This window comes from Pseudophryne corroboree, chromosome 2 (assembly GCF_028390025.1).
Source record: "Pseudophryne corroboree isolate aPseCor3 chromosome 2, aPseCor3.hap2, whole genome shotgun sequence".
In the NCBI taxonomy this organism is placed as follows: Eukaryota; Metazoa; Chordata; class Amphibia; order Anura; family Myobatrachidae; genus Pseudophryne; species Pseudophryne corroboree.
The window spans coordinates 612,531,803-612,554,936 of NC_086445.1; the positions used below are offsets into that span (position 1 = coordinate 612,531,803).

General features: G+C 48.1%; 1 protein-coding gene across 2 annotated transcripts in view; it reads left to right on the forward strand.

Moving 5' to 3' along the window:
- Positions 1 to 21,904: 21,904 nt before the first annotated feature.
- The window catches only part of AUNIP (aurora kinase A and ninein interacting protein), a 34,328-nt gene continuing 33,098 nt past the window's right edge, over positions 21,905 to 23,134 (forward strand). Inside the window, exon 1 of one of the 2 annotated variants that reach the window (XM_063954778.1) lies at positions 21,905 to 22,313. In XM_063954778.1, coding sequence (XP_063810848.1) covers positions 22,206 to 22,313 — 108 coding nt within the window. In that variant the 5' untranslated portion in view covers positions 21,905 to 22,205. The remainder of the gene's footprint in view (positions 22,314 to 23,134) is intronic. The other variant, XM_063954777.1, reaches the window with a different exon arrangement.

Here is a 23,134-nt window from a genome sequence, read left to right on the forward strand (position 1 = left end):
CGCATCCACACCTGCTTGCAAAAAATGGAGCAAATGACCCAGCTGAAATTTTTTCGTAGGAGCCTTCTTGGATTTACACAAAGACACATATTTTCTCCAAATACGGTGGTAAAGCTTCGCCGTTACTTCTTTTCTAGCCTGAAGCAGTGTGGGAATGACTTCACTGGGAATACCCTTTCGGGCTAGGATATGGCGTTCAACCGCCATGCCGTCAAACGCAGCCGCGGTAAGTCTTGATACATGCACGGTCCTTGCTGTAACAGGTCCTCTCGTAGAGGAAGAGGCCAGGGATCTTCTATGAGTAATTCTTGAAGATCTGGATACCAAGCCCTCCTTGGCCAGTCCGGAACAATGAGGATCGCCTGAACCTTTGTTCTTCTTATGATCTTTATCACCCTCGGAAAGAGTGGAAATGGAGGGAACACACATCCCGACTGAAACACCCACGGTGTCACCAGGGCGTCCACCACTATTGCTGGAGGGTCCCTCGACCTGGAACCATATCTCTGAAGTTTCTTGTTGAGGCGAGACGCCATCAAGTCTATTTGAGGAATTCCCCAAAGACTTGTCACTTTTGTGAAAACCTCTTGATGAAGACCCCACTCTCCTGGATGGAGATCGTGTCTGCTGAGGAAGTCTGTTTCCCAGTTGTCTACACCCGGAATGAAGACCGCTAACAGAGCGTTTACACGCCTTTCCGCCCAGCGGAAAACTTTTGTGGCTTCTGCCATTGCCGCTTTGCTCTTCGTTCCGCCCTAGCAGTTTACTTACGCCACTGCTAAGTTGTCCGACTGAATTAAGACGGGCAGATCGCGAAGAAGATGTTCCGCTTGCAGAAGGCCGTTGTAAATAGCCCTTAATTCCAGAATTTTTATTGCAGACAAGATTCCCGGCTTGACCGTTTTCCCTGGAAATTCTTCCCCTTGAAAGACTGCTCCCCAGCCTCAGAGACTTGCATACATGGACACCAGGATCCAATCCTGGATCCCGAACCATCGTCCCTCTAGGAGGTGAGAACTGTGCAGCCACCACAGGAGTGATATTCTGGTCCTGGAAAAATAAGAATTTACTTACCGATAATTCTATTTCTCGGAGTCCGTAGTGGATGCTGGGGTTCCTGAAAGGACCATGGGGGGATAGCGGCTCCGCAGGAGACAGGGCACAAAAGTAAAGCTTTTACAGGTCAGGTGGTGTGTACTGGCTCCTCCCCCTATGACCCTCCTCCAGACTCCAGCTAGGTACTGTGCCCGGACGAGCGTACACAATAAGGGAGGATTTTGAATCCCGGGTAAGACTCGTACCAGCCACACCAATCACACCGTACAACTTGTGATCTAAACCCAGTTAACAGTATGATAACAGAGGAGCCTCTGAAAGATGGCTTCCTAAACAATAACCCGAATTAGTTAACAATAACTATGTACAAGTATTGCAGATAATCCGCACTTGGGATGGGCGCCCAGCATCCACTACGGACTCCGAGAAATAGAATTATCGGTAAGTAAATTCTTATTTTCTCTATCGTCCTAAGTGGATGCTGGGGTTCCTGAAAGGACCATGGGGATTATACCAAAGCTCCCAAACGGGCGGGAGAGTGCGGATGACTCTGCAGCACCGAATGAGAGAACTCCAGGTCCTCCTTTGCCAGGGTATCAAATTTGTAAAAATTTACAAACGTGTTCTCCCCTGACCACGTAGCTGCTCGGCAGAGTTGTAATGCCGAGACCCCTCGGGCAGGCGCCCAAGATGAGCCCACCTTCCTTGCGGAATGGGCCTTAACAGATTTAGGCTGTGGCAGGCCTGCCACAGAATGTACAAGTTGAATTTTGTTACAAATCCAACGAGCAATCGACTGCTTAGAAGCAGGTGCACCCAACTTGTTGGGTGCATACAGTATAAACAGCGAGTCAGATTTTCTGACTCCAGCCGTCCTTTAAATGTATATTTTTAAGGCTCTGACAACGTCCAACAACTTGGAGTCCTTCAAGTCGTCTGTAGCCGCAGGCACTACAATAGGCTGGTTCAGGTGAAACGCTGATACCACCTTAGGGAGAAAATGCGGACGCGTCCGCCGCTCTGCCCTATGTCGAATGGAAAATTAAATAAGGGCTTTTATAAAACAAAGCCGCCAGTTCAGATACTCTCCCGGCCGAAGCCAGGGCCAGTAACATAGTCACTTTCCATGTGAGATATTTCAAATCCACATTCTTTAGTGGTTCAAACCAATTGGATTTGAGGAAATCTAAAACTACATTTAGATCCCACGGTGCCACCTTAGGCACCACAGGAGGCTGTATATGCAGTACTCCTTTGATAAAAATCTGGACCTCAGGGACTGAGGCCAATTCTTTTTGGAAGAATATTGATATGGCCGAAATTTGAACCTTAATAGATCCCAATTTGAGACCCATAGACAATCCTGATTGCAGGAAATGTAGGAAAACGACCCAGTTGAAATTCCTCCATCGGAGCACTCCGCTGCTCGCACCACGCAACATATTTTCGCCAAATACGGCGATAATGCTTCGCGGTGACTTCCTTCCTTGCCTTTATCAAGGTAGGAATGACTTCTTCCGGAATGCCTTTTCCTTTTAGGATCTGGCATTCAAACGCCATGCCGTCAAACGCAGCCGCGGTAAGTCTTGAAAAAGACAAGGACCCTGCTGAAGCAGGTCCCTTCTCAGAAGTAGAGGCCACGGATCGTCCGTGACCATCTCTTGAAGTTCCGGGTACCAAGTCCTTCTTGGCCAATCCGGAGCCACTAGTCTTACTCCTCTTTGCCGTATAATCCTCAATACCTTTGGTATGAGAGGCAGAGGAGGAAACACATATACCGACTGGTACACCCAAGGTGTTACCAGCGCGTCCACAGCTATTGCCTGCGGATCTCTTGACCTGGCGCAATATCTGTCCAGTGTTTTGTTGAGGCGAGACGCCATCATGTCCACCATTGGTTTTACCCAACGGTTTAATAGCATGTGGAAAACTTCTGGATGAAGTCCCCACTCTCCCGGGTGAAGGTCGTGTCTGCTGAGGAAGTCTGCTTCCCAGTTGTCCACGCCCGGGATGAATACTGCTGACAGTGCTATCACGTGATTCTCCGCCCAGCGAAGGATCCTGGCAGCTTCTGCCATTGCCCTCCTGCTTCTTGTGCCGCCCTGTCTGTTTACATGGGCGACTGCCGTGATGTTGTCCGACTGGATCAACACCGGTCTTCCTTGAAGCAGAGGTTCCGCCTGGCTTAGAGCATTGTAGATTGCTCTTAGTTCCAGAATGCTTATGTGAAGAGACTTTTTCAGGCTCGACCACACTCCCTGGAAATTTCTTCCCTGTGTGACTGCTCCCCAGCCTCTCAGGCTGGCATCCGTGGTCACCAGGATCCAATCCTGCATGCCGAATCTGCGGCCCTCCAATAGATGAGCCTCCTGCAACCACCACAGAAGGGATACCCTTGTCCTCGGCGACAGGGTTATCCGCAGGTGCATCTGAAGATGCGACCCTGACCATTTGTCCAACAGATCCCTTTGCATGGAATCTGCCGAAAGGGATTGCTTCGTAAGAAGCTACCATTTTTTTTTTTTTTTTCCCAGGACTCTTGTGCATTGATGTACAGACACCTTTCCTGGTTTTAGGAGGTTCCTGACCAGGTCAGATAACTCCTTGGCTTTTTCTTCGGGAAGAAAAACCTTTTTCTGAACTGTGTCCAGAATCATCCCCAGGAACAGCAGACGAGTTGTCGGCATTAATTGGGATTTTGGAATATTCAGAATCCATCCGTGCTGCTTTAGCACCTCTTGAGATAGTGCTAAACCCATCTCTAGCTGTTCTCTGGACCTTGCCCTTATTAGGAGATCGTCCAAGTATGGGATAATTAATACGCCTTTTCTTCGAAGAAGAAATATTATCTCGGCCATTACCTTTGTAAAGACCCGAGGTGCCGTGGACAAACCAAACGGCAGCGTCTGAAACTGATAGTGACAGTTTTGTACAACGAACCTGAGGTACCCCTGGTGTGAGGGGTAATTGGAACGTGGAGATACGCATCCTTGATGTCCAAGGATACCATAAAGTCCCCTTCTTCCAGGTTCGCTATCACTGCTCTGAGTGACTCCATCTTGAACTTGAACTTCTTTATGTACAGGTTCAAGGACTTCAGATTTAGAATAGGCCTTACCGAGCCATCCGGCTTCGGTACCACAAAAAGAGTGGAATAATACCCCTTCCCTTGTTGTAGAAGAGGTACCTTGACTATCACCTGCTGAGAATACAGCTTGTGAATGGCTTCCAAAACCGTCTCCCTTTCTGAGGGGGACGTTGGTAAAGCAGACTTCAGGAAACGGCGAGGTGGCTCTGTCTCTAATTTCAACCTGTACCCCTGAGATATTATCTGCAGGATCCAGGGATTTACCTGCGAGTGAGCCCACTGCGCGCTGTAATTCTTGAGACGACCGCCTACCGCCCCCGAGTCCGCTTGCGAAGCCCCAGCGTCATGCTGAGGCTTTTGTAGAAGCCGGGGAGGGCTTCTGTTCCTGGGAAGGAGCTGCCTGTTGCTGTCTCTTCCCTCGTCCTCTGCCTCGTGGCAGATATGAATAGCCCTTTGCTCTCTTATTTTTAAAGGAACGAAAGGGCTGCGGTTGAAAGGTCGGTGCCTTTTTCTGTTGGGGAGTGACTTGAGGTAGAAAGGTGGATTTCCCGGCCGTAGCCGTGGCCACCAAATCCGATAGACCGACCCCAAATAACTCCTCTACGCATCGCCTGTCCACTGTCGTGTCCATAAAGCTCTTCTGGCCGAAATGGACATAGCACTTACCCGTGATGCCAGTGTGCAGATATCTCCCTGTGCATCACGCATATAAAGAAATGCATCCTTTATTTGTTCTAACGACAGTAAAATATTGTCCCTGTCCAGGGTATCAATATTTTCGATCAGGGACTCTGACCAAACTACCCCAGCACTGCACATCCAGGCAGTCGCAATAGCTGGTCGTAGTATAACACCTGCATGTGTGTATATACCTTTTTGGATATTTTCCATCCTCCTATCTGATGGATCTTTAAGTGCGGCCGTCTCAGGAGAGGGTAACGCCACTTGTTTTGATAAGCGTGTTAGCGCTTTGTCCACCCTAGGAGGTGTTTCCCAGCGCTCCCTAACCTCTGGCGGGAAAGGGTATAAAGCCAATAACTTCTTTGAAATTAGCAGTTTTTTATCGGGGCACCCCACGCTTCATCACACACGTCATTTAATTCTTCTGATTCGGTAAAAACTACTGGTAGTTTTTTCACACCCCACATAATACCCTGTTTAGTGGTACCTGTAGTATCAGCTAAATGTAACATCTCCTTTATTGCCAAAATCATATAACGTGTGGCCCTACTGGAAAATACGGTTGATTCGTCACCTTCACCACCGGAATCAGTGCCTGTGTCTGGGTCTGTGTCGACCGACTGAGGCAAGGGGCGTTTTACAGCCCCTGACGGTGTTTGAGGCGCCTGGACAGGCACTAATTGAGTGTCCGGCCGCCTCATGTCGGCAAACGACTGCTTAAGCGAGTTGACGCTATCCCGTAATTCCACAAATAAAGGCATCCATTCTGGTGTCGACCCCCTAGGAGGTGACATCCTCATATTTGGCAATTGCTCCGCCTCCACACCAATAACGTCCTCATACATGTCGACACACACGTACCGACACACAGCAGACACACAGGGAATGCTCTATACGAAGACAGGACCCACTAGCCCTTTGGGGAGACAGAGGGAGAGTCTGCCAGCACACACCAAAAAGCGCTATATATGACAGGGATAGCCTTATGATTAAGTGCTCCCTTATAGCTGCTTTTATATTAATATATATTGCCATTTATTTTGCCCCCCCTCTCTGTTATACCCTGTTTCTGTAGTGCAGTGCAGGGGAGAGACCTGGGAGCCTTCCTGACCAGCGGAGCTGTGACAGAAAATGGCGCCGTGTGCTGAGGAGATAGGCCCCGCCCCTTTTTCGGCGGGCTCGTCTCCCGCTATTTAGTACATTTAGGCAGGGGTAAATATCTCCATATAGCCTCTGGGGCTATATGTGAGGTATTTTTAGCCTTTTTAAAGGTTTTCATTTGCCTCCCAGGGCGCCCCCCTCCCAGCGCCCTGCACCCTCAGTGACTGCCGTGTGAAGTGTGCTGAGAGGAAAATGGCGCACAGCTGCAGTGCTGTGCGCTACCTTAAGAAGACTGCAGGAGTCTTCAGCCGCCGATTCTGGACCTCTTCTTGCTTCAGCATCTGTGAGGGGGCCGGCGGCGTGGCTCCGGTGACCATCCAGGCTGTACCTGTGATCGTCCCTCTGGAGCTTCATGTCCAGTAGCCAAGAAGCCAATCCATCCTGCACGCAGGTGAGTTCACTTCTTCTCCCCTCTGTCCCTCGTTGCAGTGATCCTGTTGCCAGCAGGAATCACTGTAAAATAAAAAACCTAAGCTAAACTCTCTAAGCAGCTCTTTATGAGAGCCACCTAGAATTGCACCCTTCTCGGCCGGGCACAAAAATCTAACTGGAGTCTGGAGGAGGGTCATAGGGGGAGGAGCCAGTACACACCACCTGACCTGTAAAAGCTTTACTTTTGTGCCCTGTCTCCTGCGGAGCCGCTATCCCCCCATGGTCCTTTCAGGAACCCCAGCATCCACTTAGGACGATAGAGAAATAGGATTATTTTCAGGTGCATGTGCAGGTGAGACCCAGACCACATGTCCAACTGGTCCCGCTAAAACCACTCTGACATTTAACCTGCTCACCGAATGGCCTCGCAGGCCACAACCATCTTCTTCATCAACGGAATGTATTGATGGATTTACACTGTTGCAAATCTGATCCGACTCTGGATCCTCAGAGCTCTTTCCACTGGAAGAAACAAACTCTCAACAGTCCCGTATCTAACCTTATTCCCAACTCCGACATCCGCCAGTGATTCTGGCAAGTTCAGGAGCCAACCACTGTGTTGAAGAACTGTCAGAGAGAAAACAATGATTTTCACCACTCGTTTCTTGACCTCGCTGTAGTCAGGAGAGCGTCCCAGTACAGAATAATAATGGCTTTTACTATTGAAGGAAAACCATCATACTGCCATCACTCCGGTGAATTGGCAATGACAATCCTGAATAGCAAACCCAAGTAAGCCTAATGCGGAAGAAACCGTACTTAGACCCTCTTTCTCCTTTTACAGATTGGAGATCCCTGCCCTGAGAGATTCCATCTTGTAGTTCAACTTCTTAAGTAGAAACTTTTTGGGATTGCTCTGACCGAGCCGTCCGGGCTCAGAAGCACGAAAAAGCTAGAATAACAGCTTTTTTTTGTGTGATCGGGACAGCAGGACAATGTCCTGATCCTGACCCAACTCCTGTATGGCGTCGCATACTACCTCCCCGTCCAGAGGAGAATCGGTAAGATCTATTTGAAAAATCAGTAAAGGGAATCGTCTGCAAACTCCAGTATGTCCCCTTAACTCACTGGTCCATGTCCATTCCAGGACTGACTTAAGAGTATTAGACGTGGTCCCACCGGTGTGGGCTCCCGCAAGATAGACCCAGCGACATGCGGTGGATGTGGTAGAAACAGAGGATGATTTCTGCTTCTACGAACTTGAAAGGCTGCTGACCTCTTTCCTTTTCACTTTCCTCTACCTGCAAAGAAGGGGGAAAAAATTTTATCCATCCGGTCGAAATGACTGCATCCTACAAAAATGCGTCACCAACCGTTGTGAGGGAACATAACTCAAGAAGGTAGACTTACCAGTGGTATCTGCCGAGATCAACTTAACAAAGCCATCCCCAAACCAGGTTTCACCTTCATAGGGAAGATACCCCAGTACTTCTCGGAGTCAGCCTCAGCATTCCATTGGTGAATCCACAACGTCATCCTAGTCGAGACCGCCATGGAAGTGGCCCGCGAACCCAAGAGTCCTATATCCCTTGTAGTCGCACGGCAGTATGCTGTAATGATATAGACATGACTCAACTTCAGGAGTAGAGAATGTGTAAGTGCGCAACCAACAGCAGCAGGTATGAGGAAGGGCAAATCCTCAAAATATAAACTGGAGCGAAAGAAAGTGTATACCCGCGCTGGCTGACAAATTAATAAGAGATGGTTTGCTTTGTGTATAAAATTATAAACAATTTATTAACATTACATATAAAAACAATTAAAAAAGGAAGGAATATATCCCTATTACCACTAATTGGTAGAGTTCATTCGTCTTATCTGGATAAGCTTGTTTTGTGCAGTGTGCCACTTTCTTATATGACCAATAGTCCAATCCTTATGACTAGGACAATCTCCCCAGATGTATACACTGTAGTATGCAGATAATTACCGGATCCACAGAAACGTAGGCATCAGCATTAGGACAAGTCCATTTACAGCTGTAGGTGTGGGCCAACCGGTTAGATGTATTTCATCCAGTGATAGGAGGGAGAGTCCAATTTTTGCCAGAGGATGACAGAGGTCCCGTGAGTCCGTTAAGAAAGTGGAGTCCAGATAAATGTAGGAAAATCTCAACGCGTTTCACTGGCACAAGTATAATCCAGCTTCCTCAGGAGCATGAACTCTACCAATTAGTGGTAATAGGGATATATTCCTTCCTTTTTTAATTGTTTTTATATGTAATGTTAATAAATTGTTTATAATTTTATACACCAAGCAAACCATCTCTTATTAATTTGTCAGCCAGCGCGGGTATACACTTTCTTTCAACTTCAGGAGTACCCTGCATACAACTACTCCCCCATGCGCATGTAATGCTAGTATAATCAACGTACATGCGGACACATAATTAGAGTATCACATATCTTCTTGCATACGATCCTTTGTGACAGAGCCCCGTGCAGAACAGGGGTGACTCTCACTTTATTCTATCCATGAGAAGGAATAACTTTACCTCAGCATTCATTATAAATATTTATATATATATATATATATATATATACCTTCAAATGCACCTATATACACATATATCTATATATATATCTATATATATATATCTAATACGTATACATATATCCTTTTGTTACTACGTTCCAATGTGTATAAACAGGTACTGAATGCCGATTTTGTGGATCTGATCAGGAAACATTATGGTCGACATAAAAACATTATTCGAGTTGATCTCAGGGAGTAGTAACTGGGCAAAATAACATTTTTGCGATCCCGAGGGGTCTGAGAGAAATCAATTCTATGAATATGACTCCCTCCATAAATATTATCGCGTCTGTGATCGTGCCACAGACCAATGTAACCTTACTATACATACATATATAGTTATAGCACTTTCTGATATCACATTATCATGTCAATATCCACCCAGTCAGATATTGTTGGTGCCAACAGGGTCACCCCCCACGTCTGTGTCTCCCATATAGTTTTCTCTCGGGAAAAATATATCTCTACTGACATGCTGACATTGATTTACATGTACCAAGTACTATTAGGAGTCGACAGCGCCGACATAGTCATTCCCTTCGTGGCAGAGCACTCAGCCTCAGATATGCCGACACCCATGTACCAAACACTCACCGACATTACACTGGCTATAAGTTATAGACCCCAGTACATTCTGACATAGAAACACATAAGGAGTTTACCAGCTCATTTACACCGCACTCATGATATAGTGCTTTTATTTTGAACTTATATTGCACCAAACACCTGTCCCCCCCTCGTTTTTCACTCTGATCTATACAGCAGTGTTTTGGAAGGACCAGCGTCTCTGTGAGGAGAAAATGGCGCTGGTTAGAGCTGTGTGGGCTAAGCCACGCCCCCTTAATGGCGCGCTTCAGTCCCGCTTATTTTTATATATTTATACTGGCGGGGGTCTGTATTTAGTGCCCACTCACTGTATACTCTGATGCCAGTTGCCATTGAGGTTTTTATGCTGCCCAGGGTGGCCCCCCTGCGCCCTGCACCCTGCAGTGCCGCTTTGTATGTGGGAGCATGGCGCGCTGCGCGGTACCTCAAAAGCCGTCACTGAAATCTTCTGCTGTCACTGAAGTCTTCTGATCTACTTCTACTCACTCGGCTTCTGACTTCTGGCTCTGCAAGGGGGGGTGACGGCGCGGATCCGGGAACGAGCATCTAGGCGCACCTAGCGATCAGACCCTCTGGAGCTAATGGTGTCCAGTAGCCTAAGAAGCAGAGCCTTGAAACTCACAGAGGTAGGTCTGCTTCTCTCCCCTCAGTACCATGATGCAGGGAGCCTGTTGCCAGCAGGTCTTCCTGAAAATAATAAACCTAACAAAAAGTATTTTTTCTGAGAAACTCTGGAGAGCTCCTCAGTGTGCATCCAGTCTGACTGGGCACAGAATCTAACTGGAGTATGGAGGAGGGGCATAGAGGGAGGAGCCAGTTCACACCCCTTTTAAAGTCTTAAAGTGCCCATGTCTCCTGCGGATCCCGTCTATACCCCATGGTTCTTGAAGCATCCCCAGCATCCTCTAGGACGCATGAGAAAAGTATATAGTTCTAGACTGATATGAGAGCTAAATCGTGTGTACCAAACAAAGTGGACAGCATAAAGGTGAGTCCAGCAATGAGTACAGGAGTGTAGATGAAAATAATTTCCTCAGGCAGTCACAGTGTCTAGGAGTCTCTGCAGAGCAAATGCAGGAGGCAGAGCCTTTCCGCTGCAGCAGCAAGGTGGAAGTGGCCAGAGAGGAGGACCAGTACATAATCCAGAGACCTATAAGGTCCATCCACGGCAGCAAGGTGATCAGTGCCATGCAGTGCTGGGGCTGCGGATCGTGGACCATAGTGTCAGTGAAGACCAGAGGTAGCCGGGATATGCAACAGCAGGCAGAGAGCAGATGGTGCCACTCATGAAACATCAGGGTGTTAAGAGACACAGGCAAAGTCCAGCAGGGTAGCGTGCAGGTGGCAAGATGGTGCCCCCCTGCCTCTCCAACTCAAGCAGCTGTGTAAAAGAAAAAGGGGCAGTCTAGATGGGACAAGAGATTCTAATCTGCTGTCAAATTCTATGTTTCTATGTCTTCCTCTGGCAGTGGCAGTGTCCTGGGGTCTTTGCGGGCAGCGCAGCTGGGCCCTTGCTCACCTCTGCGCTGTCCAGGGTGAACACTTTAGGGCTGGCAGTGTGGCAGGCAGAGATAGGTCTCCTGTGGGAAGCCCGCAATGCTGCTGCAGTCAGAGGGTTACAGAACCGTTGCGGTGGCTGAAGACACAGATGATGTTGCAGTAGAGGTAGCGGTACTTGGCTGAGATGTACACATCTATGTGCCTTCACAGCCACTAGTCATATGCTTGGTTTCAAACTGTAGCTGTCTTCATTATCAGTGCGCACTTGCACCAGCCCTATCCTTGCTGTAAGAGGTACATATGAAAACAGACTTATTTCCGTCTACCACAGTTCTGCATAGTCCATAGCATCGACCCGCCCTAAAGTTAGACTATGTGTTACCACCCAGTTGCGCACCTTAAACTGTAAGTGAAGATAGGAATGAGTTGTGTATGGCTCATCCAAAGAAGTGCGCACTCTAAAGTATGCACAGTGCGATAACACCCAAGATCCATACGCAAACTGACTTACATTCAACTCCGTACCAGCACTCTTTCATTATAGAATTGCTCACTGTTAATGCGGAGAGATATGCCCATGCCTGTTTTTGCTTTTTGTAAATATTTATATGTACTGTAATTAAAAATAAGATTTTACTCACCGGTAAATCTATTTCTCGTAGTCCGTAGTGGATGCTGGGACTCCGTAAGGACCATGGGGATTAGCGGCTCCGCAGGAGACTGGGCACAACTAAAGAAAGCTTTAGGACTACCTGGTGTGCACTGGCTCCTCCCACCAAGACCCTCCTCCAGACCTCAGTTAGGATACTGTGCCCGGAAGAGCTGACACAATAAGGAAGGATTTTGAATCCCGGGTAAGACTCATACCAGCCACACCAATCACACCGTATAACTCGTGATACTATACCCAGTTAACAGTATGAAATATAAATGAGCCTCTCAACAGATGGCTCAACAATAACCCTTTAGTTAGGCAATAACTATAAACAAGTATTGCAGACAATCCGCACTTGGGATGGGCGCCCAGCATCCACTACGGACTACGAGAAATAGATTTACCGGTGAGTAAAATCTTATTTTCTCTGACGTCCTAAGTGGATGCTGGGACTCCGTAAGGACCATGGGGATTATACCAAAGCTCCCAAACGGGCGGGAGAGTGCGGATGACTCTGCAGCACCGAATGAGCAAACTGTAGGTCCTCCTCACCCAGGGTATCAAACTTGTAGACTCTTACAAAAATGTTTTAACCCGACCAAGTAACAGCTCGGCAAAGTTATAAAGCCGAGACCCCTCGGGCAGCCGCCCAAGAAGAGCCCACTTTCCTCGTGGAATGGGCTTTTACAGATTTAGGGTGCGGCAGTCCAGCCGCAGAATGTGCAAGTTGAATCGTGCTACAGATCCAGCGAGCAATCGTCTGCTTAGAAGCAGGAGCACCCAGCTTGTTGGGTGCATACAGGAGAAATAGCGAGTCAGTTTTCCTGACTCCAGCTGTCCTGGAAACATATACTTTTCAGGGCCCTGACTACGTCCAGTAACTTGGAATCCTCCAAGTCCCAAGTAGCCGCAGGCACCACAATAGGTTGGTTCACATGAAAAACTGATACCACCTTAGGAAGGAATTGGGAACGAGTCCTCAATTCCGCCTTATCCATATAAAAATAAGATTTTACTCACCGGTAAATCTATTTCTCGTAGTCCGTAGTGGATGCTGGGACTCTGTAAGGACCATGGGGATTAGCGGCTCCGCAGGAAACTGGGCACAACTAAAGAAAGCTTTAGGACTACCTGGTGTGCACTGGCTCCTCCCACTAAGACCCTCCTCCAGACCTCAGTTAGGATACTGTGCCCGGAAGAGCTGACACAATAAGGAAGGATTTTGAATCCCGGGTAAGACTCATACCAGCCACACCAATCACACCGTATAACTCGTGATACTATACCCAGTTAATAGTATGAAATATAACTGAGCCTCTCAACAGATGGCTCAACAATAACCCTTTAGTTAGGCAATAACTATAAACAAGTATTGCAGACAATCCGCACTTGGGATGGGCGCCCAGCATCCACTACGGACTACGAGAAAAAGATTTACCGGTGAGTAAAATCTTATTTTCTCTGACGTCCTAAGTGGATGCTGGGACTCTGTAAGGACCATGGGGATTATACCAAAGCTCCCAAACGGGCGGGAGAGTGCAGATGACTGCAGCACCGAATGAGCAAACTCTAGGTCCTCCTCAGCCAGGGTATCAAACTTGTAGACTCTTACAAAAATGTTTTAACCCGACCAAGTAACAGCTCGGCAAATTTGTAAAGCCGAGACCCCTCGGGCAGCCGCCCAAGAAGAGCCCACTTTTCTCGTGGAATGGGCTTTTACAGAATTAGGGTGCGGCAGTCCAGCCGCAGAATGTGCAAGTTGAATCGTGCTACAGATCCAGCGAGCAATCGTCTGCTTAGAAGCAGGAGCACCCAGCTTGTTGGGTGCATACAGGAGAAATAGCGAGTCAGTTTTCCTGACTCCAGCTGTCCTGGAAACATATACTTTTCAGGGCCCTGACTACATCCAGTAACTTGGAATCCTCCAAGTCCCAAGTAGCCGCAGGCACCACAATAGGTTGGTTCACATTAAAAAATTATACCACCTTAGGAAGGAATTGGGAACGAGTCCTCAATTCCGCCTTATCCATATAAAATACAGATAAGGGCTTTTGTATGACAAAGCCGCCAATTCTGATACACGCCTGGCCGACGCCAAGGCCCACAGAATGACCACTTTCCACGTGAGGTATTATAGCTCCACGGATTTAAGTGGCTCAACCCAATGCGACTTCAGGAAATCCAACACCACGTTGAGATCCCACGGTGCCCCTTAACAAAAGTCTGAACTTCAGGCAGTGAAGCCAGTTCAATTTTGGAAGAAAATTGATAGAGCCGAAATCTGGACCATAATGGAACCCAATTTTAGGCCCATAGTCACCTCTGACTGTAGGAAGTGTAGAAATCGACCTAGCTGAAATTTCTCCTTTGGGGCCTTCCTGGCCTCACAGTACGCAACATATTTCCGCCATATGCGGTGATAATGGTTTGCGTTCACTTCTTTCCTAGCTTCAAATAGCGTAGGGATAACTTCCTCCGGAATTCCCTTTTCCTTCAGGATCCGGCGTTCAACCGCCATGCCGTCAACGCAGCCGCGGTACGTCTTGGAACAGACAGGCCCCCTGCTGCAGCAGGTCCTGTCTGAGCGGCAGAGGCCATGGGTCCTCTGAGATCATTTCTTGGAGTTCTGGTTACCAAGCTCTTCTTGGCCAACCCGGAACAATGAGTATAGTTCTTACTCCTCTCCTTCTTATTATTCTCATTACCCTGGGTAAGAGAGGCAGAGAAGGGAACACATACACCGACTGGTACACCCACGGTGTTACCAGAGCGTCCACAGCTATCGCCTGAGGGTCCTTGACCTGGCGCAATATCTTTGTAACTTTTAGTTGAGGCGGGACGCCATCATGTCCACCTGTGGCCTTTCCCAACGGTGTACAATCATTTGGAAGACTTCTGGATGAAGTCCCCACTCTCCCGGGTGGAGGTTTCTTAGTTGTCCACTCCGGGAATGAATACTGCTGACAGTGCTAACACATGATTTTCCGCCCATCGGAGAATCCTTGTGGCTTCTGCCATCGCCATCCTGCTTCTTGTGCCGCCCTGTCGGTTTACATGAGCGACCGCCGTGATGTTGTCTGACTGGATCAGCACCGGCCGGTGTTGAAGCAGGGGTCTAGCCTGACTTAGGGCATTGTAAATGGCCCTCAGTTCCAGAATATTTATGTGTAGGGAAGTCTCCTGACTTTTCCATAGCCTTGGAAGTTCCTTCCCTGTGTGACTGCCCCCCAGCCTCGAAGGCTGGCATCCGTGGTCACCAGGACCCAGTCCTGTATGCCGAATCTGCGGCCCCCTAGAAGATGAGCACTCTGCAGCCACCACAACAGCGACACCCTGACCCTTGGAGACAGGGTTATCCGCCGATGCATCTGAAGATGCGACCCGGACCACTTGTCCAACAGATCCCACTGGAAAATCCTTGCATGGGACCTGGCGAATGGAATTTCTTCGTAAGAAGCTACCATCTTTCCCAGGCCTCGCGTGCATTGATGCACCGACACCTGTATACGTATTAGGAGGTCTCTGTCTAGAGACAACAACTCCTTGGACTTCTCCTCCGGGAGAAACCCTTTTTATCCTGTTCTGTGTCCAGAACCATACCCAGGAACAGTAGACGCGTCGTAGGAACCAGCTGTGACTTTGGAATATTCAGAATCCAGCCGTGCTGTTGTAGCACTTCTCGAGATAGTGCTACTCCGACGAACAACTGCTCCCTGGACCTCGCCTTTATAAGGAGATCGTCCAAGTACGGGATAATTATTTCGGCCATTACCTTGGTAAATACCTCGGTGCCGGGGACAGACCAACGGCAACGTCTGGAATTGGTAATGACAATCCTGTACCACAATATTGAGGTACTCCTGGTGAAGAGGGTAAATAGGGACATGCAGGTAATCATCCTTGATGTCCAGTGATACCATGAAATTCTCCAGGCTTGCCATAATCGCCCTGAGCGATTCCATTTTGAACTTGAACCTTCGTATATAAGTGTTCAAGGCTTTCAATTTTAGAATGGGTCTCACCGAACCGTCTGGTTTCGGTACCACAACATTTTGGAATAGTAACCCCGGCCTTGTTGAAGGAGGGGTACCTTGATTTCACCTTCTCCGAGGGCAGCAGGCAAGGCTGATGTGAGGTAACGGCGAGGGGGAGTCGCCTCGAACTCCAGCCTGTATCCCTGTGATACTATTTGCAGAACCTAGGGATCCACCTGTGGGCAAGCCCACTGGTCCCTGAAGTTCCCGAGACGCGTCCCTACCGCACCTGTCTCCACCTGTGGAGCCCCAGCGTCATGCGGTGGACTCAGAGGAAGCGGGGGAAGATTTTTGATCCTGGGAACTGGCTGCTGGTGCAGCTTTTTCCTTCTTCCCTTGTCTCTGTGCAGAAAGGAAGCGCCTGTGACCCGCTTGCTTTTCTGAAGCCGAAAGGACTGTACCTGAAAATACGGTGCTTTCTTAGGCTGTGAGGAAACCTGAGGTAAAAAATTTTCTTCCCAGCTGTTAATGTGGATACGAGGTCCCAGAGACCATCCCCAAACAATTCCTCACCCTTATAAGGCAGAATCTCCATGTGCCTTTTACAGGCAGCATCACCTGTCCACTGCCGGGTTTCTAATACCCTCCTGGCAGAATGGACATTGCATTAATTCTGGATGCCAGACGGTAAATATCCCTCTGTGCATCCTTTATATATAAGACGACGTCTTTAATATGCTCTATGTTAGCAAAATATTATCCCTGTCTTAGAGTATTAATATTATCTGACAGGATATCAGACCACGCTGCAGCAGCACTATTTATGCTGTGAGTGTGTATATACAGACTTCAGGATAGCCTCCTGCTTTTTATCAGCAGGCTCCTTCAAGGTGGCCGTATCCTAAGACGGCAGTGCCACCTTTTTTGACAAACGTGTGAGCGCCTTATCCACCCTAAGGGATATCTCCCAACGTGACCTATCCTCTGGCGGGAAAGGGTACGCCATCAGTAACTTTTTAGAAATTACCAGTTTCTTATCGGTTCTTTACACACTTCATTCATTCATCTGATGGGGGAACAAAACACTGGCTGCTTTTTCTCCCCAAAAATAAAACCCCTTTTATGTGGTACTTGGGTTCATGTCAGAAATGCGTAACACATTTTTCATTGCCGAGATCATGCAAGGGATGCTCCTAGTGGATTGTGTATATGTCTCAACCTCGTCGACACTGGAGTCAGACTCCGTGCCGACATCTGTGTCTGCCATCTGAGGTAACGGGCGTTTTTTGAGCCCCTGATGGCCTTTGAGACGCCTGGGCAGGCGCGGGCTGAGAAGCCGGCTGTCCCACAGCTGTCACGTCATCCAGCCTTTTATGTAAGGAGTTGACATTGTCGGTTAATACCTTCCACCTATCCATCCACTCTGGTGTCGGCCCCACAGGGGGCGACATCCCATTTATCGGCCTCTGCTCCGCCTCCACGTAACCTTCCTCATCCAACATGTCGACACAGCCGTACCGACACACCGCACACACACAGGGAATGCTCTGACTGAGGACAGGACCCCACAAAGTCCTTTGGGGAGACAGAGAGAGAGTATGCCAGCACACACCAGAGCGGTATATAATGCAGGGATTAACACTATAACTGAGTGATTTTTCCCCCAATAGCTGCTTGTATACATATATTGCGCCTAAATTTAGTGCCCCCCCTTTCTTTTTAACCCTTTGAGCCTGAAAACTACAGGGGAGAGCCTGGGGAGCTGTCTTCCAACTGCACTGTGAAGAGAAAATGGCGCCAGTGTGCTGAGGGAGAAGCCCCGCCCCTTTTTCGGCGGACTTTTCTCCCGCTTTTTTATGGATTCTGGCAGGGGTAATTTATCACATATATAGCCCTGGGACTATATATTGTGATGATTTGCCAGCCAAGGTGTCTTATATTGCCCTCAGGGCGCCCCCCCCAGCGCCCTGCACCCATCAGTGACCGGAGTGTGAGGTGTACATGAGGAGCAATGGCGCACAGCTGCAGTGCTGTGCGCTACCTTGGTGAAGACCGAAGTCTTCTGCCGCCGATTTTCCGGACTCTTCATGCTTCTGGCTCTGTAAGGGGGACGGCGGCGCGGCTCTGGGAACGAACACCAGGGTCGGGTCCTGCGGTCGATCCCTCTGGAGCTAATGGTGTCCAGTAGCCTAAGAAGCCCAAACTACCACCTGTTAGGTAGGTTTGCTTCTTCTCCCCTTAGTCCCTCGCTGCAGTGAGTCTGTTGCCAGCAGATCTCACTGTAAAATAAAAAACCTAAATATACTTTCTTTCTAGGAGCTCAGGAGAGCCCCTAGTGTGCATCCAGCTCAGCCGGGCACAAGAATAGAATCCGATAGAGAAGGCAAGCCTAGTCAGAAGACATATCACTTGGTGACCACAAAAGCACATACTATCCCTCTGGAAGATTGTGATAAGAAGCCCATAGGCTTCTATTAGGTCTATTGGGTCTAAGCGTTCCGGAGCTTGGTACTGTCAAAGGGGGTAATTAAAACCTGATCGCTGCTGTACGTTTTCGCACATGGGCGATCAGATCATAACAGCGTATGCGTAGCAATGTGCACGCATGTCGGACAACAACAAAGGGCATCACCGGTCAGCGATGGGATGGTGCAAAAAATTCAAACGCACGGGCGTTTGCTAGGTGATTGACAGGAGGAGGCCGTTTGTGGGTGGCAACTGACCGTTTACAGGGAGTATCTGGAAAAACGCAGGCGTGTCCAAGCATTTTCAGGGAGGTTGTCTGACGTCAGCTCCGGCCCCGATCAGCATGTTCTCATCGCACTGTAGGAGTAAGTCCTGGGCTGCACAGAGACTGCACACACTGGATTTTTGCAGCTCTGCGTACACATGGGATCGCACACTTGCACGGAGAATTTACAATCCCCCTGGAGGCGACGACTATCTGAAGGCAGGACAGCAAAGTTTGCAGCCCAGAGATCAGGTCTGAATCAGCCCTAAAGTCAGATAAATTGGATGAAGACATTTCATAATACAGGTCACAAGTCGCTCAGTTTGTCTGCAATTTGGTTTCATGCGATTGCAATTTATGTGGAATACAGGTTGCAAGTTATACCCCTTTCAGACCGGCAGCTATGAACACGGGTTATTGGCACATGAACGCGCATAACCTGTGTTCATGTGCGGTCTGAAAGGTGCCAGGGTATTCCAACTCGAGTAGCGAGCAGGGTTGAACATGTGTTTAACCCGGCTCGCTGTGCGGTGTGAACAGGAGCCATGTCGAAGCGACCCCTTTCCCGTTCACTGTGTGGAGATGGGAGGCGCTTGAAGATCATGTGATCTCCAAGCGCCCCCCCTGCCGCATCACCGCTGACGTCACCAAACTCGGACCCTGGGAGCTTCCGTGTCAGGCTCCCGGGTGCAACCCGCCTCAGGCGGTCTGAAAGGGGTATTATATTAAGATTAATAAAGGATACAGTTATGACTTGTAAACACAGTATATAACATTGGTACATTTAAAAGGGATTTGCAAATAAAAGTAATAACAACTTTTTAAAGATTCTGTACACACACTGTGCACTATTGGGATAAAAGTGATTTGTGTACACAGTATGGAACTGTGTACTCTTTGGATTTATTCTGCTCTGTATTTCAATAGAATGACTCCAGTGGTCTTGCAGAGGTGATCGCATCAGGCGGCTATAAAAATATGACTGATATTAAGTTCTGTTAGTTAAACTGTTAGATTAGTATGCATTTCCTAGCAGGTTTATCGGCGGGACCCTGAGTGCATACATGTGGCAGGACAAAGACTCACTTCAGGGGACAAAGGCCAGAAGAAGTGACCTATGAGAACTCGAGTACTTGGAATGTCCTGAACCTTCAACCTATGAATGTCAACATCTATTGTATGGTATCCGGTCTCTAGGTCGACCACCCTTAGGTCGACAGTAAGGTCGACATGGTTTCTAGGTCGACATGGTCTCTAGGTCAACATGTTCTATGCCAACATGACAGAAGATCGACATGGAGTTTTTAAAAAAAAATCATTTTTTAAATTTTTTTCATGCTTTATGATCCACGTGGACTACAGTTGGGAGTGGTAATCTGAAGCATGACGAGCGAAGCGAGCCATGCGAGGGGACACGGTGCACTAATTGGGGATCCCGGTCACTGTACTGAGAAAACACAAAAAAATAATAACTCATGTCGACCTTCTGTCATGTCGACCTAGAGACCCTGTCGACCTAGAAAACATGTTGACCTACTTACTGTCGACCAATAGTGGTCGACCTAGACACTGTCGACCTAAGTGTGGTCGACCCTATGAGCCACACCCCTATTGTATAGGTTTACAGTTGTGATGTCATGCCTTGCTCAAACTGAAATGTATAAAATTGTGAATGTGGTTCTGAAGGCAGTGTTATGTATAGAAGCTGAGGGCAGTGCTGTCTGTGCACTTATGTATTGTATTGGCGGTACTTATGCTTTATATTATGGAATAAATCCTTCTTTGTGCATTGGAACCATGCGATCGGATTGAACTAATTATTTGCGACAAAGCAATGGGTTTTAACAGTACATATGGCCATGGGTGTAGTATGGTATGCCGGTAGCCGGGCTCCCGGCGACCAGCATACCGGCGCCGGGAGCCCAACCGCCAGCATACCGAGAGTGTGGCGAGCGCAAATGAGCCCCTTGCGGGCTCGCTGCGCTCGCCACGCTGCGGGCACAATGGCGCGCTATGCTATTTATTCTCCCTCCAGGGGGGTCGTGGACACCCACGAGGGAGAATGTCTGTCGGTATGCGGGCTGTCGGGATTCCAGCGCCGGGATCCCGACAGTCGGCAACCTAAAGACCACCCATGGCCATAACTCAGAAATCAGCAGTTAGTACGTCCCTCCCTAACAATGCTCATTTTCATACTTTCAAGACAAAATGGAAATTTGAGTTTAATATGCTGATATGCCATTTGTATGTTTAAATTAATATTCTGTTAAATTTGGGTCTTACCTGGGTACAAACTACTGTATGTAGTCCAATCAGGTGGATCGGGCTGACATATTGGTTGCAGTGTGTACCTGCTATGTCTCTGACGATGCGTGTTCCTGCGTGTCAAAAGCGACATCCGCCGAAGGCCCTACATGCAGGGCCAACATTAGACATCGGTAGCGAGGGCAGCATGGCCGACGTTGTCGGGTCCTGTCGCTGCCTATGTTGCTGGGTACTCACATTGGCCCTCATTCCGAGTTGAACGCTCACTAGCAGTTTTTAGCAGCCGTGCAAACGCATTGTCGCCGCACACTGGGGAGTGTATTTTCGCTTTGCAGAAGTGCGAACGCTTGTGCAGCAGAGCGGCTGCAAACACATTTTGTGCAGGACAAGACCAGCCCTGTAGTTACTCTTCGTGTGCGTTGATTCTTACGACGAAGGGACGGCTTTTGACGTCACACACCCGCCCAGCGAACGCCCAGCCACGCCTGCATTTTTCCAGCCACGCCTGCGTTTTTCCAAACACTCCCTGAAAACGGTCAGTTGACACCCGGAAAAACACACTTCATGTCAATCTTCCTGTGTTCGGCCGTGCGACTGAAAGCTTCGCTATAACCTGTGCAAAACCACGATGCTCTTTGTACCCGTACGTCGCGTGTGCGCATTGCGGTGCATACGCATAAATGCCAATTTTTAGCCTGATTGCTGTGCTGCGAACAACGGCAGCTAGCGATCAACTCGGAATGACCCCCATTGGCTAGTGTGTGCCCATTTTAAGAACGACATACTAACTTCTCATAACTAGGATTGTACTCATTCTAGATGCAAAGTTTAACTTGAAATATTAATTTTAAAAACGAATTAAGGGGGGGGGGGGATGTATTGTCTTCTGAGAGTGAATTGCCCATAGCAACCAGTAAACTTGTGCAGCTTGTAAAGTGCATTCTATAAATGATACATAAAATTTACAAGCTGTTTGCTATTGGCAACTAAAAACGTTTCTAATCTCTAGAAGGCTAGCTTTATTCTCCATCTAAAAATTGTGCATGATGTTAATAATAAATGTGTATAACTTAACTGGATCAGTATGCTGCACGCCCGCACTGTATGGTGTACTGTAACTAACAAAAGCCCGCAGCTGTCACCATAACTAATTCAGCTACCGCTTGTCTGGTTTAGCGCCTGCTGCTTTGGGCGCCCGACAGTAGCTAGGGCGCTGGGCATACCAACAGCTGCGCATGATCTACACCAACTGCATATTAGTGCCGCTTGCTCCACCACAGACACAGAAATGCCCACTATTATCATTACAGTAACAGCCAGGGTATGGGTAAAGAAGCCGCATCAGGCAGCATCATAGGCAGCTATTGTATATGACACAGTGCAGGCAGTGTGCAGGACAGCTATGTGCGAGGACTCGGCGGGAGATTAGAATGTATGTGAGTGCACTGGTGCTGCAGACAATAATATACCAGTGTAGTAGGTACAGGTCGGTGTGTGCGGGCGCTGTGTCTGTGTATACAGATGAAGATCAGGAGCAGCAGACGGGCCCGGTCCCCGCAGCACCCGCAACATGCTGAGCAGTGCGGCGTGTGGCTGGACACGGCAGAGCTGAAGAGGAGATCGCAGCAGGTAGATGAAGGGGCCGCTATGTATTCTGCCAGTTTTTCACAAAATGATGCGGAAACGAGTTTATGTATCACTGAATGGTCTAATGCAGGATATTTCACAGGTGTTTGCTGTAGAGGCACATTAGCGCTGCGGATCGCAGGCCCTGTTGTTATTAATGGGGACTATGATCTGACCTATATGTATCGTGCTGTATGTACCATGGATGGGCCCATTGAACCACTTTAAACCTATGGAGGCATATTTGCATGAGAGGGATCTTCCTAGTCAAAAGCCTCTATCCAACTGAATAAACTGAGCTGTGTCAGGCTACCCCTTGAGGAGTGACAAAATGCATGGAAAGTATCTCCTCCTAACCCTCTTGTCGGATGGTATGAGTTGGAATAGAACCTGTGGCAGGCGGACTCTGTTGAGATTCCGGCAGATGTGATGCCGCTGTCTGGTATTGTATGTATCCCTGTGATCATGCTACTTTTAAAAATGGATTTTGATTTTATTTTTATTAAGAAAAAAAACAAGTGGTAGTGTTTTTCTTAAACAATCACGTTTTGCTGTTTTAACTTTAACAATATGTTTGTATATTGGACCTTCCCCGTGCCCCACACTTTCCTGTGGTGCACATTGATTTCAGGTTCTCAAATTCACTCCTGAAGGCACCAAACAGTTATCGTTTTCCAGGTCTCTTCACAGATTCGCAAGTGGAATAATTAGATATATAATTTATTTATTTTTTTATTCGTTAGTTCAAGTGCAAATTTGTTTGCATTTCATTAATGATGATCTGATGTGCGGTCCCGTGGGTCGTATACTGGATCCTCTGATCT